Source organism: Plectrocnemia conspersa, unplaced genomic scaffold (assembly GCF_051122295.1).
Source record: "Plectrocnemia conspersa isolate PC_06_02 unplaced genomic scaffold, ASM5112229v1 ptg000006l, whole genome shotgun sequence".
Lineage (NCBI taxonomy): Eukaryota > Metazoa > Arthropoda > Insecta > Trichoptera > Polycentropodidae > Plectrocnemia > Plectrocnemia conspersa.
The window spans coordinates 6,859,150-6,877,049 of NW_028277170.1; the positions used below are offsets into that span (position 1 = coordinate 6,859,150).

Genomic DNA, 17,900 nt, shown 5'->3' on the forward strand with positions numbered 1-17,900 from the left:
TATTTAAATGTTTAAATAGAGAATATGTTATATAGCTGTATTGGGTGAAAATTAATTTGCGCCTAATTTTATTGTATAGTTTTTACGCGTAAAATTGGCGTTGAGTCACGAGTCCGTGCCGAAAAATAGGAGGTAGTTTTTCCCGTCGGTACAGCCTCATTACGTTTCACGTGCGCCAGTGGTTGTGAGTGAGCGAGGAGGCAGCGTGATGGGGAGGGGGTGGATGTTGGGTAGAAAGAGGCCTCCTCGGGTATTCTGACGCGTCGGTCGGGGGTTAACGCGACGCTAAATACCGCCGTCAGTCTGACGACGTCCCTTAGTCGGCGTGCTACCCTGCCACGGAGCAGTTCGGTTGTTGGCAAGTACGTTCCCGTAACTAACTGACAACTTCCGCGCTTCTGCTGACCAGCTGGCTGACTAGTAGCTGCAGAAACTGGAGCATACGAAGGTGAGCAGCTCTTAACTCTTATAAACAAACTTTGATTTTTGTACGCATAGTAGGGCGCGGATTCCGATTTTTTATATTCATTTCCTTTTTATAGTTACAATGCCATGATTTTATAAATCAGTAAATAAATAAAAATATTTTTTATTTTAATGTACTACAATTAAATAAAAAAATAAAAACAAAAGAAATTATAAGCTTATTTGGTTCATAATAATAAATTTGAATTGATGTGGTAAATGAACAACTGAACATTTGCTTTCAGTTGCAGTAATCCGAAACTTTTATACGATGTTTGAAACTTTGTCTTAGATGATGATATGACAGTTAATAATTATAATATTTTCAGGCTGAGTTCAGCATATATATGTACATAGCTATATTATCTGCTTAATGCGGAATCTTGCCTTATAAAAATATTTTTTTCAGCCCCTACGCGATGCCAATTACCCCTCTTGCGTTTTGAGTGACACTCACCGGTCAGTCGTTAGCGTGTCTCCCCTGTCAAATCTCCAAGAAAACCACACTGGTGCTTATTTTAGATATAATTGTTATATGTCAGATACATGATGCTATTTTCAGTAATAAGAGATATTTTTACAGCAAGAAAATATATATTTATCCAAATGTCAATTTATTTTTACAATCCCCTAACGAATTAACTCTATAAACATATCGATAATCTGAACTGATATTAAAATAATACTTATTTTCAAATATGCATATTTTTACTTCACCTATATTAGCGTTTCTTAAGCTATGAATCGCGACCCAAAATTAGGTCACTTGGGATATTTAATGGGTCGCAAAATATTCTCAAGATAAAAATATACTTGATAACTTCACAATTTTAATAAATTTAAAAGTTCACAAATTGGTGATAAAGTGTGTACTGCAAAATATTTGCAGGGCCAGACGCAATCCGTATTATATTTTCTGTCTGGAGACACTGTTTGCTGTCACGAATAACACCCAGTTGCTGTTGATTCGCCGTTATACCTAAATGGCAGTGTTCAGAACTAAATAATCTCTTTCAGGACTTTCAGCAATATTTTTTAATACATTTATGAGAATTCTTGAAATTTATTTTACCGATAACGGCAAAATTTCAATACAAAGATGAATTTAAAAAATTATGTTTCACCTGCATTAATAATGTAGACAAACCAGTGTGTATTATGTTGTAACTACACACTGTAGCTAACTATATGAATATGCGAATAATTAATAAAATATTCGTTTGTATTATCTCGAATTAAATATTAAAAAATCTTGAAATTTGTATACTTGAGTAACAAAAGTAGTCGTTTTTCTCTCAATATACTCAAAATCCATGATCCTTTATTTTGTTTCGGAATGAGAGACAATGAAACGCTTCTTCTTAGCAAAAAAATGCTTTTATGCCTTCGAAAAATATTTGTAGTTAGAATATTTATCGACCGTATCTACTATGGCCTAAATTCGCAGAATTCATCCGTTGAACGAAAAAACTTGTTGAAGAGGCTCACTCTTTATTATCGTTTAACGCTTATCTCAAAAACAGGCGTGCGTCACAAATTTTTGTGAAGTTCATCTTACGTTTTTGTACTTATTGTTTCAAGATGCAAAGATTTAATTTTAATTAGTTTTATGATTCGTTCGCGGATAATTTATTTTTAGTTATTTAATTTATATGCAAATTCGCACAAAATAAACGTCTATCATATATATCAAATTTGTTCTAAATGCTTTTAGCAATTGTATATACAATAATAATAAATAGTTTTTTTATTCATATACATCGAATATTTGGAAATTTTAATTATAACCCAGGTCTTTCTCTGTTCTTGTTATCATTAACAGAAAATAGAGAGATTTTATTTTTACCGTTCATCATAAGACGGTTATATGTTAATATGTTGTTTATTTACTTTCTCAAAAAGATTCATAGACTGTTTTTTCAGTCTTTGTCTAGTTGCTAGAGAGAAGTAAAAATATTAGCACATCAAATTTTAATTAAAATATTTTAAAATCATAGAATGCAATACATTGCTGAATGAAAAAATTAAAAATATAGATCAGAAATGGTTTAGTTTAAAAAACCAAAATTCAAACAATTTTATGTATTTTTTTTTTAATATTCGTAATAGAAAAAAAATACGTAAAGAAAAAATTCAATATAAAATAATTGGTGTTGCTGACCTGTTTTTAACAAAATTAGGGAAATATTTAAACAACGAGTTTTCTATTAAAATATATCACGTTATCACGTTTTACGTTTAAATGGTAAATCAACAAAGCCCTGTTACTAGAAATATCGTATTTAAATTAAAAATTGAAACAAGAATTGTGCTAAATTTGGGAAATTAAATTGCTTAAGATGTCTTTGTTTTAATTAATCTAAAGCTTCGGCTAAAACGTGTTTTTTCATTGCTATTAATTTGAGCATGTGAATTGATTTAATAACAACTCTAATATATTTTTTACACGTTTTTATTGTGTGACCTAAATTTGTAAATCCCTTGCTTAAGATAATAAAATAATTAAAAGTCACGAGTTCTATCAAACACGAGTTTCAAAGAATTAGGCACATTTTAAAGGCTTCTACTTTGAACAATACAAGTAAATAAAATTAAATCTAATTTTATTTGAAACATTCTAATGAAAGGGTTATTTCTCAATACAATATTTAAACCAATTAGTTTTTTTGTATTGAAATTCTTATATGCTGTTTTATTCGTTACCACTTTAGCGTGCGGTCTTCAAATATTCTAATAGGTCTCTTTTCACATTATTTGCATTTTGATGTTTTAACAGATAGGAAGTGTTGCATCGATTGATATGAATGGTAGTCGGAAGGAGCAAGGTCTGGATAACAATTTTAATTTCAATTTATTTAAACTTTTAGAGCTATTAGACTTCTGTTGACAAATGCTTGCCTTTTCTTACTTTCTCATGTAAACTATCCAGCTGATACAAGCTGCCATCTTGCTGCTTTTGTTTGGCAAGGTTTAAGAGTTTTGTAATGTATATTCTATTTGCAATCCCAACATATGCACAACACAATTTTTTGCACAATGAGCCCGGGCTTCTTGGTAGATTTTCCTACTTGACTTTTGGATAACCACTGATTGTTTTTGTATAACACACATTTATAATTTCCGGTTATCAAATGTTTGACTTATCTTCTTTGCATATGTATGGAAATCATACATATTGTCTTCAAGCCTTTCCATTTTTTTTTATTGTGTCAATGCATTATTGAATCTTAAATACGTTGAAGTCTATTTAGAAAGTGCTGTAAGAGAAAAGTCAGGATATAGAGATTCCCCTTACAAAATAACATTACTTTTAAAAAAAAAATATTAATACATTTCAAAATAAAACATATCATTAAGCTTTCGATTATCTCTATATGTAATCTCTATCTCTATATGATTGATAAAACTTTACACTTTTATAATATTTTGTTAAAAATCTAAGAATTTTCTAACCATATAATAATAATATAGCTCGTTCTATTTTGAAAAACTCGTTAACGGTAATCTCTAAATGCTTTGTTTTATTTTCATCTTATTATTCGCAAGTCCGGATGTCGCAGATAAAGATGATCCACAAGTCACGGATCACGTTTCCGAGAATGGCCTGCGTCAAGTTAAAGATTTCCCTTAGACGTTCTAGATGTCGTCCCTCCTTGAATAAATAGTTCACCTGTCTCCTTTCCCAAGCAGCATTAATTCAGAACCTCGAACGTCTCTTGGTATCTCAGTGACATGGCTGCTTGAGAACAATAAAATTTTTCCGAGACTTTAACTAACATATGATAATCGAAAGTAGATTTGTAAAATTTAATATCGTAGAAATGTTCTTTTTTTATTTCCTATAAACCAATTATATAATCTTTATTAATGTTTATGCCATACTATATCAAATATTGATCAACTAATGATACAAAAATAATTAGATAGAACAGTTTGCTGAACTTACGCATAAATTTTATATAATATTAAAAATATACTTCACATTTTAAGTCAATGCTTCAAATCATTTTGAACGTTATAATTATAATAATCTAATGCAATGTCTCAAAACCATTTTTCCCATGCGGAGCACTGAAATATAAGAAACATTTTCCGGACCACTAATGTGGAAATAAAAATCATTAATTATATGGTACAATGTGAATTTTCTTAAATTAATTAATATTGTATAATTCTTAAATTATTAAAAAATTAATTAGCTTAATAATTTTCTTTAATATAATAAAATATTTAATATCCTTAAATATTTTACATATATTTTTTTAGTTTTTATAACTGACATGTCCAAAAGAGTCTTCCCAAATGAATATGTGGTAAAAATGAGAACAATAATGGCTTTTTAACTAAGAGATATTATATTTTTAATTTCCAGTATCACAGTAAAGTAGCACCAGAAGATAAATCGATTAAGTTATTTTTCTCTTATTATTAAATGTACATGTTTTTCATAGATTATTTATCCAAATATCTGATTTTAGGGGTAATAGTAATAACAGTTTTGAATTAAAGCCTATAAGTCTTCAGAAACTATTTTAAAATGAAATTTCGGTTTACGTAAGCTACATTTAATTATTTTTAATAAATCTACCGGGTTTTTGAGGTTGAGAAGTTGAGAGGCCCACTCAAATATAGTTCCTTAGAATTTCGTTTTCTAAATAGCCATGGGTATTTATTGGGGATGAAAATTACAAATATAAATAATTCTCTTCTTGCAATTATTGTTTGTCTTATATATTTATGATTTTTAAGATGATAATAATATTTAATTATATACTGTTTTATTGATGCAATATTTATTATAAAAATAACCGTTTATTAATCAAATAAATATTGTTCCAAAATAAACATGTTTCCGTTACGAATCCCATGGGCTTTTTAACGAAAAAACACGGTACTGTTTATTATAAAAATATTCTGCATGAGACAAAAATTTTCTTTAATTTAACATAATGTGTTAGGATTTTTAATTCGAAGGATTTGAAATGACTTTTAAAGAGTGAAGTGAGGTTGCAAAATTTATATTCTTTTCGTATACTTTTATATATGTAAGTCTCTATTTGTCAACATCGCTCTTGATATTTGGGGCTATCCGAAACACACAGACAATTTGGAAACAAATTCAAACGCTGAAGCCAGACATGTTAATAACTATGGCGAAAATACCATAGAAAGAGCCGGTTCTTTTGAAGAAAAAAGAGGATCACCTACGTTACATCATTTGTATACATAGTCATAATAATTTATATTCACATGGGAAAAAATATCAAATTATTGCCAAAGCAATATGAAAATTGTAACTCTGAATAAAAATACCCATATACTTGGTAGTTGAGTATATAAAAGTGTTATCAGTAATGATAAATAACGGGTATTTTTATTTAATGATCACGGTGAAAAATATACATCATAGAGAGCTTTATAAAACATTTACGTGTGGCGAAAATAACGACAGCTGAAAAAGTTTGATTGATTAATAATTTATTTATTACAATAAGAACCATATGATATTTTTTTATCCCAGTGTGTCACAATAGTAAAAAAAAGAACATATAAAACAATAAAAAAATACTAATATTAAGCTTTCATATATAAATCAATCCAGCATTTTGTAGATATTCCAAAACCCAAAGCTGAAAATTCTCGGGAATAGAAGAATTGTTCATAGCACCCTACATAAAGGATTTCTTTAAAATGTATTACTTCTTTTGTAAAAAAATGTATAATCTCTTCTGTACGAGTATGTAGATGACTTTAAATTGCTTAGATGCTTTGAGGCTTCTTTTATCTACGGAGTGACTTAGATTCTCTATACATATGAGCTTTCGTTAACCGTCTGCTCCTTAGTGTCGATAAGTGTCAAATTGTGTCATTTTCTCGATCTCATTCGCTATCAGATTATTCCTATAAACTTGATGGCAATGTTTTAGCTAGAGAAGCATCTACTAAAGATCACTGATTCACTTTTATTCTTTCTACATGTAAACGACGTCTGAGAAAATTTTTCCAAGATATCCGGCTTTGTTATGGGAAACGTGTTTAGCTTTTCGAGCTCTCTATGACACATTAGTTTACAGTATTCTTGAATCGGAATCAATAATTTAAAATCATCGAATAACCAAATATTTCATATATTTTTTAAGATATAAAAAATATATTCGGTTGTTATCTGTGTTTGTATCTCGGCACATTTCTTTATGAGCGTTGAGATATGATTCGCTAAGTTCTCGCAGAAAGATGATTGTAGCTAAGCATTTCTTCAAACCACTAAAGGGTTATGTTGACAATCAAACTATTCTCGAGGACTTATTGAACGTATTTGAGAATCACGATCGCGTTCTCTTCTGATGCTAGGTCTCACCTATGCTCGTCATCATCCGGCTCCTTTATACGCTGTCATTACACATTGATTTATTTAACATCAGTTACAAAGAGTGGTTCAATACGTATTATTATATGATTTTTTGTGTGTATTTTTTATTTTATTTTCTGTTTTTTTTAACCATAGATGCATTGAAATCAAGCCACGTCAGTTAGATGTTTTCCCTTTCGCTCGCTCTCGTGTTAAGTGACGAGAGTGAGTGAGAGATAAGAGCGTGTAATTGCGTAATTGAGGTCAAAATTGTCCTAATTGAAGGTATATACATAAATATCGGTCTGCAAAGATTAGGACGCTTTTGTTGATTAATACCAAGTATCCTTTCCGGTTCTTTCCCTTCTTCAGCTGTCATCCCTGTTTGTAAATTTCGCAACTAAGACACATTTCTTCTAATGCAATTTTTTCTTTCTTATTTCCTCATTATTAACACATTAATTGCGTACAAATTATTGAGACATTCATGAGGGGCAGGCGAATTTTTCCAATTTTAATTATATAAAAAACCTACAAATATTATTAAATAATTTAGGATTTGTTTATGTCTGTCTCATTTCTAGCAACTTGAGCACGTGCGGGCAAGTATTGTCTAATTATAGCTATATTTAATCACGATATCAAGGGCACATATGGCCAGCTTACACGCTACATACATTTTATATTATTTTTTTATTTTTTAATTACTTTTTTTATAAAATTGGAACAGTAAAAATAAATACACTTAGACATACAATATAAAATACCCGGTTTAAAAGAGCATCCCGGTTTCAACTTACTAAAGCTGTATTGCAAAACCAAAGGCTAGACTTTCTTGATATGTTCCCCATCACAACGGTTAAAATTTCGCAGCATTGTAGCATTGAAATGCTACAGTTCTGCAGCTTTTAAATGTCTTAATACAAGTAATGTTCCGTTTGTTTGTTTATTATATATATATTATAAATCCATATATGATCGTTCCTTCCGTTTTAATTCCGTACAGGATGCGAGCTGCCGCGTTTGTCGACAGCCGTTCGACTTTTCATTGGTCTACATCATCCGGAATTATCTAAATCGCGGGAAAACTGGGGTTACCAGAGGGAAAGGGGCGGAAGTCGCCCCTTATCCACCCTTACAGCTATATCGTAGGTTTAAGAGGGCCGAGGTGGCATTGTAGTAATTTCCACTGGCGGCGATGTTGTTTTGTTGTACGGTCGCATTTACGGTAAGTCTCGGTAGACCATCAAGAATGCTTTTGCGATTAAAGTAGGACGTGGTTCCGATCTATTGAAAGCGATGCGGTGCTCGAAGAAAACGATTATTGCTGGAGAATTCTTCGCCTGTAAGCCTGATTATTATGAGAAAAATATTTTTCATTCTCGTAGATAACTCATAAATATCATATCTTTATAACTAGCTTTCTTACCCGGTTTTATCTGTGCCTTGTTCCTAGTTTAATCGTGAATTTTAACACTAGATTTCAGACGATGTTTAGTTATATAACGGTATATAATTTAGCATTCATCTCATATCTCAAATAATCTATATGGATTCATGCAATGTAGGAACTATTATACACATATATTAGTTTCTTCTTCGCTTACTATCTTAAAAATTTATTAAAATGATCATGATGCAATTGGTATCTTCTATTATATCAAGACATTATCTCATTGACATTTATATTGATAAGGATCGCTCATATTTCCGGTCATTTAAAGGCAGGTGATAATTAAAAAAAACTTATAATATATCTAAGCCATACTGTCATAATTTGATGAATAAATAATTAAAGACATTAATTATTTAAATAATGGTATGATTTTAGGTTGATGCATATGTAACGTCGTTTTTTTTTTAAAATAATAATTTTTTTACATAAAATTTATTAATTGAATTGATTAAATAATTAAAAGTATTACGAATGACTGTATTTAATTTTTTGGCTGAGTTTTTAATGCAATCAGAATACTAACTTTTAGGTTTTAATGCAAATAATGTGCCCAGTGTTGTTTTCACCCCCATGTTGTCTATTTTTTTCCATTCAAATATTTTTATAATTTAAAAAAAGTAAGATTAAGATAGGATAAGTCAATACAAGAAAATGCAATAAAATATCCCAGTTGCATTGTCGTGGTGAAAAACGACACCACTGCGATTGATTAGTTCAGGTCGTTATGTTTTGAGTACCGACGTTAATCTTTACAGTTGCTTATGATATTGCTATTGGTAAGGTTGAAGGGTGATCGCCCCTTTCTTCATGAGTTGTTGATAAGCTAACAAAGCTAACCATCGATGACTATTTAACCCTTTAAATGCCAGCGACTTTTTAGTAAGACACCAATTATTTCTCTTCACGCGTCTGAATATCTTTCTTTAAATAAATATAAAATATTTGGTTTACTGAATAATAAAGCTAGTACAATAATATATAATAATTATTAAAAAATATTTTTTTCAATAATTCGTAAACTTGTTTAAATCATCAAAGGACGCACCGGTGAGTCGCTAGCGTTTAAGTAGTTAAAACAACGATAGCACCTACACATCATATATGTTGTAGGCTGTCTCCGTTTCTTTATAGTCATTATAAAATTAAAAAAGGAGATAGTGTCAAAAAAACACTTATTTTTATGACATTTCAAAAATTCACAAATGCTCCGTTTAACATATCCACTGATTATAAACTATGTTAAATCTCTTGTGCTCCTCATTTATATAGCACAAAAGCAAAATTCAGCACATCAAAAAATCCCACTTTAATTATGCATTAAACTATATTTTTTGATAAATATCAGGGGCTAAGAATATTAAGGTCAATCTCTTGAAATCTTAAAAAAACACATTAAGAGTTGATAGATTAAAATCAACCTTAGTTATAACCAGTAGCATGTATAGTGTTTAGTTATATTTTAGAATAAATTAATTTGTTGATATTTAAGATAAGTAGTAGGATATAAATAAACTTGTTGAGTTCGCCCTTAATACTGTAATTAATAACTCGGAATATTTATTATACGGTAAAGACCTCAAAGTGTATCGTATAAATTAAAAAAACATTAGCGCATGTGGAGGTGATAATCGCGAAGTGCCCCGTTGTCATATTTTCCAGATTTAGTAATTAAATTTTGCTTGAATCGACTTATCTTATTTGTATACCTAGAACTAAATTAAATAGCGGAGTAGATAACTCATACCTTTGTACTTACAAATTGTTCTGTGTGGTATTTTTTTTTTTTAATATAGTATTAAATGTAATCATGATAATTTGAAGCTTTGTAGCATGTAATATCACCTTATAAAGTCAAAGGCTTGCCTGAAATCAATATAAGTTGGTATCACATGCTTTTTAAAAGCCTGTACCATTTATGAATGTATTGTAGATACATTGATATCCAACTTTATACACTATTATTAATTATTCTGTTATTCGGTATAAGGGATAATATTTTACATGTTGTTAGTGATTTTTAACAACGGCACCATTACTCATACTAACATTTTTTCGTAACCCGAAACAATTTCTACGTTACTTACTACTCTCTTTTTTAATGCTATTGTATAGGTACATAAACAATCTGAATAACAAAAAACATATTGTTGTTTTAGTTAGGTCTTTCTAAAGATTTATAGGTGTAATTTTCATTCCTTTTTTTCGATATTTTTTCGGAACCTAATTTCTCGACGCATAGTTTGTTTTATTCAATTGGAGATATTTTTAATGAACGAAGAAAAAGCAGTAGTTTGAGTTTATAAATTACGTGCGAATAGCCATATGCTCTTGAATTTGGATTTATCAAACTATTGTTAAATTACTGGCACGTTCAAAGACGATAATGTGTATGATTACAAGATTTTATTGATTCGTAACGATAAGTCTTTTCGCTTCAAGCGGCTTTCATTTATTTGCATTAGAAGTGAAACCATAACAACAGACATGTCTGATATTGATTCTAGTCGTCACTTTTAAAGCAGATCTACGCCGCTGTATATTCGAGCATATAATATTCCACCTGTTGATATACTCGTGTGAAATACCATTTTACTCGGATTTACAGGGTGTGGGTTGTATATTTGTGCAATTAAATAGAAAGTTTTAAATACACTGGTGAGCCCCCACATTATGAATTAATTTTTAGTGACTCAAAATAGCATATTGTTTTTAGCAAAATGATTCTTAAATTTTTTTCGTTTGTGAAAGATTTTATTAAGCAAAACTACATTTGTTACATAAAATTTCAGTTACAATGTTTTTTTTACTTTTTAACTTTTTAAATATTTTTTTATTTAAGTATAAAACATTAAATGTGGTTGTATACCATAAGTATTCAATTAATTCTTTTGGATTTCTCCGAAAATATACAATGAAAAAATCATGAATACATAAGTTGCATAAAAATATATATTATATCTACTATACCACTAGATACACATAGATACACACATAGATCTATACTAGACTTTGTTTACAATAGATTTGTGCATGTTATTTATGACGTATTATTTTTTTTACTGAGGATCGTTCAATTATTGCAATACATATCTATTATACGCACAAGAAAGACGATAAGGAAACTCGAAATAAATAAATAAAAATACTTAAATACCATACTATAATATCAAATATAGTTTTTTGTCACTTTATATACCATAGCTTTATTATATGCATTGTGTGTTGATGGCAGAAAAAAAAAATTTAATATTTATTTTATAATATATTATTGTAGTTATTTTTATATAACTAGATAAAAAAAATTGCAGCTCGCAAAAATACTTATTTCAAAAAATACGTTTAGAAACAATATTTAATTCATATAGAGTAAGTGCGAAATCTGCTGCTACTTCCTGCTGGAATATTTGATAACCGTGGATGCAGCTTTGCTTCTGAAAGTCGAAGCGTTGCATTGACTTCCATTAGCTTTCTTTGTTTGATTTTTATATCTGACAGGTCTCAAGAAGAATTCTAACTTTTGAAAATATTCAGGAATACGAGCAATATGATGATAGAAGCTTTGAGCTTACGTCTTTGATTTATTGTATTGAATATATGAGTATTACGCGGACGTTAGCGGCAATAAAAAAATCATATTCTTCGTATAAGATTTATTATGAGCGCATCTTACTAATTTTCTTAGTGGTAAATATGTATGCCAAACCACGAGATCAAACATGACTAAATTTTCAATTCTTTATCAAACAAAGAGTTTCGCTCTTTTGGATGAAGAACGCTGATTTAATTCACCTTAAAATTAATTAAATTAAAATACTCATCAAGAGCATTAAATATCTCGATTTAAGTAAGTTAAGACAACATAGTTGTATGTATTATTCGTTGACACTATTACGGTGGTTATATCAACAGATCTCCTAAATATAAAATATTTTTGATCCAGGCGTATTGTGTTAAGCAAATAGCAATATAAATTACATTTTTATAATTAATTATGATGCACTATGATGCATTGAATTCCTTTAAATAATAAAAAAGTATAACGATAGATTAATGTAAGTTAATGACTAGCACCTAAGAGAGTTGCACAGAAATATTTGTTTATGATTTAGATGTATTTAAGATATACAAATGAGAAATCAAGTAGTAGTCCACGTTTATCGAACTCAATACCTTAAAATTTATATTCGTCACGTTTCTCATCATGGTCCGGTTGAATTGATTGCTGATTTAACGAAGGCATTGTTTGCGCATCTTCTATATATATATACAGTGGCAGCTTCAATCAATAGCGCATCACCATCGCTAGCTATATGTAAAATACTATAGACCGAGTATTATATTGCAAAACCTAGCTTAATTAGTTTTTTTGACAATTGTTTTATCTTTCGGTATATATCAGCTCATGATGTCAATTAACAGTTCCGCATCCTACAAGTGACACTACCGATCGTTACTTATCAAGACATTAACTTCAGTGGAGGAACACTGGCTACGATAATGAACTGACGCATTAAAAAATTAATTTCGCAATTTAAGACATTGTTAATAAAATAGTAATTGCTACACACATGGAACATGCCATTTAATTCAAGCAAATGCTAATTCCAGTCTAAAAAGTCTGAAAAGTTATTGCTCATTTAAAATGCAATTTGGTAAGACACGTTGCGCTTACAAAATAAAATGTTTCTGAGGAACAGTCCTTGATACTCGACGTGTTAAAAAAAAAGTATATATTTATAATTTATTATTGATATGTTCCTCTTCAAATTAGTCCCAATCAATCCACCAGACATTCGTAGTCTTCATCACATTTATTTCCTTCATAGTCACAAAAAGCTGCACTTTCAATGTCCTTGAGGGAACAGAAAAATGTCGCAAGCCATTTCTACTGAATATGGTGTCTTTGGCATTATGACGGTTCTATGAACTACACGTTCAATATATATTTAATTATCGTAAATCTTTCGTTGCAACATGACAGGCCAACGGGGTAAAGACAATTAACAACTAATACGTAGTAAAACCAGTCTGTAAATGAGTGACATACTATAGTTTATTAGATATAAACTATTATTATAGCTTAAAAGCAATAGATGCCACTATGAATAATCAAGATTATTACCCATAAGATTAGGAAAATATAAGAAAACCTAATCTCTGATAACTATCAATTTTTATATTATATATAAATTACGATAGACATTTAAAAACACACTAGGGACTACATGGGATGTGAACTCAAGTAGTTCGGATAGTATTCACCGACTTATACCACTATATAGATTGTCGGTGATATATATTCTATATGACCAGTGGCGTAGCTAAGGTATGTGCCGCCCGGGGCGATCCTTAAAATTGCCCCCCCCCCCCATACATTTTTTGGAGGGTCATAAAATCAGCATTTCTTAAAATAATTAATTGATTATTGATATATTTTAGTGCATTCAGGGTTTAAGAACCACACTAGACGATCCCATCGAGAATATGCCGCACCCAAGCAAGTGCCGCTCGTGGCGGTCCCCCCCCCCCTCTCGCCCTCCCCATAGCTACGCCACTGTATATGACCGACATTAGTACAAACGGGCTCAATCCTAGATCATTAAACAATTAAGAAGGTTTTTTTATAATAATCATCAACGCTTAAAGAGCAAATACAAACTTAATGATCGTGTATAAACATCAACTACCGTTCCTTAGATAATTCACGAAGTCGATTCATTTTTGGGATTACTTTTTGGAAATACATCTAAGCAAGTAGGAGCTTCTTTATATGCTTTTATGGAATTCTAGTGTATGTTCTATGATACAGTTTGCTTTATGATGTCCATAAAAAATCCGCTTGGTAACAGTTAATTTTTAGCATGTATAATAAATAAACAACGTGCCGTCTTTCATACTGAGATAAAGCTTTTCATCATGTAGCCGGCAGTATTATTTTCAACCTTTAATGGTCCCTTGACAGGTAGAAAAAAATGTTTTTTGTATTTCGGTTTGGTTTTGGTTTTAATAAAATATGTAAAGCATCGCACTTTGTAATGTGCAGTCGGGATTCAAATAAAATAATCTTTAATATTTGCAGAGTTTGATGGATTCTCATTCGCGCGAGACAATGGGCTGGAAAGCGCTTAATCGGGAGAGCGGGGCAACATCGCCGAGAGGTCGCCAATCCCCCAGGTCTCCCAGGTCGCCCAAGTCTCCCCAGATGAGGCGTGCTAATAAACCTTTGACGGAGAAGAGGAGGAGGGCCAGGATCAATCGCAGCCTGGCAGAGCTGAAGACCATTCTGCTCGGAGATGGAAGGTGCGGACGCAAGCAAGTCAGGTTGGAGAAGGCCGACATCTTGGAGATGGCCGTCAGGCATCTGAAGGCACTGAGGGCCTGTGAAAATAATGGTATAATTTCAACAATTTTAACATTTTAATATTTGTTTTGCATAGATATATTTATCGCTATAATCACTCACTCGTAGATCAACAACATTGATTTAGGCTTACACGTTCCACTGCCAACATTTTGTTTGGTTTGATAAAAAAAAAACAATCTTTATCAGTACATCAATCACTATTTGGCAGAGAATCTTCAACAAATTATTTATATTTCAAAAAATAGTGATCAATATGCTTAGAAGCACCACATAGATGAAATCTTAGTATTAAATGACATAAGCACGATATATGATCACTTGGAATTACTGTTACAAGTTGATGATTTCTTAATAATAAAATCCATTAAAACGATTACTTCATCCCTTTAATATGATTTATAGTAATTTGTTGTGTAGATGGGTTTCAGTAAATCAATAATCATTGATAGAGTTGTTACATTTTCTTGAAAGACTTTCTGCAAATGCTTTCACTACGACACCGCAGAAATTATTTTAAAAAGAAAACATTCATTAAAGATCTTGACATTATGTATAATTACATTTTAATTTTAACTCTCACATGGTCAACATAAGTATCAAATACGCTGTGGACAGTAATGTGAAATGCCGAGTATTATTCGAATATGTTTTAAATACATATGTAATATTCCCTTCTGAGCTGAATTGAGCTCATATAAATATATTTTATACCATACATGCATGATCTAGCTCGAATTTAAACAATCATCAGTGAGATCAAGAAAATCTAGGAAACCCTAATCTGTGATGATCGATCGATATTGAATAATAATCATAATTTTGATCTCCCAGTCACGTTAGAAATTAAAAACCTTCAAGGTTTTTAATTTCTGTGTGGTTTCTCCAGTGATGTAGCTCGATATTTTTAATAAAAACTATTTTTTTGCCCCGGGGCCTACTTTCACATTGTTTCGAAACATCTTTTTGAATTTAAGCATATTAAATGTGTAATCCAACTTCCGTACGAAATATCTGCAGAGATACATATTTTACATATAAATATACATCAAATAGAAAATTTGATAATTTATACACGTCTTTGATTTTACTGTCTGGTAACACTGATTTAGAACTGTCACTGTCGGACGGGAACAGACAGGAGCAAAAAAGAAAACACAACATACATACAACCTGTACTCTTCGTTTTATCTTGGGCAACAGTTTGGCCACATGCCACGATTTTAATAGGTTTACTTACAAGTATATAACAAAATAAAAATAATACGAATTTTAAAATAAAAATGAAATCGTATTTTATCATAAAAAAGCTAAATCTAAATATAAAAAAACCTAAACAACTAATTGCAATATACAAAAACACTACAACATTTTTTTGATACAAACGTAAGATTATTTGATTTATATGAATAATGATATATACAGACACAAATGGTAATATCGTGCATAAAATGTTTTATTTTAAAACATTGGCCGATACAAAATTGGCAAATTGAACTGTAAAAACAATTTTCTCAATGAAACTTACATAAATATTTTGTAATTTCAGACCTGGATAAGTATCAAGCTGGATACTTGGACTGCATCAGGGAGTTAGAACGGTTTTTGAGCATCCCAGACATGAACATCACAACTTTTACCGAATGGATGGAGAAAGATTTCAAGTTGATTGTTATTAAGCATTTGGAAGCTTGTGGTCTAGAAATAGACTTCAAGAAAGGCAACAACAACAACAATAACAACAACAACAATAGCAACAATAAAAACCAGACCATGGTCAAGAAAGAGCAATCTGTATCAACATACATTGAACCCACATACAAAAATAACCCCGCCATTAAGCCCCAAGAGACATTCGTCGAATATAAGACAACTCCAAACTCAGAGCCCCTCGATTACACAATGGCAAAGTTAGAAAGCATGAAACCGGCAAAGATCCAAAAGATCCAAAAACATGAAATCGATATGGTGAGCCCCTTCAAGATACCGAATCCCGTTGATCACAAGATATACAAAACCAGAAAGATCATATCGACCGTTCGCAACAACAACGTAGTCTCTGTATTGCCTCAGATCAAACGCCAGGAACCCGAAGAGAAAAGGATCAATTCTTTGTACTTGCGAAACATGAAACCCAAGATTGCCAAGTTAGACGCACAAGTGCCCAATCGTTATGATATTATCAATGCTGAAAATCAAAAAATTGCAACTGCACAAAGTGAAGCCTTGAAACTGATGATGTTAAACCAATCTATGATGCACAGCTACAACAATAACTATTTCAACAGTCTGATGCAAATGAGCTATGAAGTAGAACGTCTTAACGGGGCCCAAGTAAACCCCAATCCAATTGACGATCCAATGTGGAGACCGTGGTAAAATGTTTAGTGATGAACGACAAGAGAAAGACTGAAAGGGTTTGAAGAAATGATATATATTTTTGGTATGATCGCTGATAAACGATTTGACATAAACTTTCATTTATCGCCATTATTTTTAATTCAAATTCACTAATTGGTTATAAACATTATGATTTATACATAAATATTTATATAAAATATGTACCATTAGACTTATTTTTTCATTGATGTAGTATTTATTTATTATTTTTTGTATCTATAACGTATATGAAATGTAAAATTATTTGGATTGCTTGAAAAATGAGTAGGGAGTATTATAATATTGCTCTAATCAAAATCTCAATATGATTTATTAAATTGCTATACTTCTTAATAAAGAGCTTTTAAAATAATGGTCATGATTGAGCTACATGTACCATCAAGTTATTTAGTTTAACGTTCATGTGACATTTAGAATATAATATATTTACTTATACTTGAGTAAAATAAAAAATATTATTTTGTAGTGTTTATGACATTACGTATTCGTTTTAAGGAAATGTATAGTATTTTAAAATGAGTTTAATTATTCATTTGATTGAAATTATGTTTATTAAACTATTTTGACTAAACCAAAATTAAAACAATCATAAAGTAATAGCTAATAACGTGATAAAATTCTAGTCTCGGTTGTTTTTATTTGTTAAGGTTTAATATAACGTTTCTTATGAAACTTTTGCATTTGTAGTAAAATACCATTTTATTTATATATCTGCATATATAGTAAAGTATCACTTACATATATTGATTTATCTACACGTATGGGAATGAGAACATACAGAAATGATAAGCTATCAATGATCATCAACCAAAAATACATAAGTTTTATGAAAAGGAAAAGATTTTACTTGAGAGCTACATTTTATTTTT

General features: G+C 30.6%; 1 protein-coding gene across 3 annotated transcripts; it reads left to right on the forward strand.

Annotated features, from left to right (window-relative positions):
- The first annotated feature begins 300 nt into the window (after nucleotides 1-300).
- On the forward strand, nucleotides 301-17,219 carry LOC148234126 (uncharacterized). Of its 3 annotated transcripts, XM_088188283.1 has the most exons (3): nucleotides 301-448; nucleotides 14,350-14,662; nucleotides 16,181-17,219. In XM_088188283.1, exons 2-3 carry the CDS (start codon nucleotides 14,356-14,358, stop codon nucleotides 17,008-17,010), a joined length of 1,137 nt encoding a protein of 378 aa, XP_088044409.1. In that variant the 5' UTR covers nucleotides 301-448; nucleotides 14,350-14,355; the 3' UTR covers nucleotides 17,011-17,219. The 3 variants fall into 3 exon arrangements, with proteins under 3 accessions (XP_088044409.1, XP_088044410.1, XP_088044411.1); XM_088188284.1 differs by lacking the exons at nucleotides 301-448; nucleotides 14,350-14,662 and adding an exon at nucleotides 15,734-16,017; XM_088188285.1 differs by lacking the exons at nucleotides 301-448; nucleotides 14,350-14,662 and adding an exon at nucleotides 15,734-15,861.
- Nucleotides 17,220-17,900: the final 681 nt, after the last annotated feature.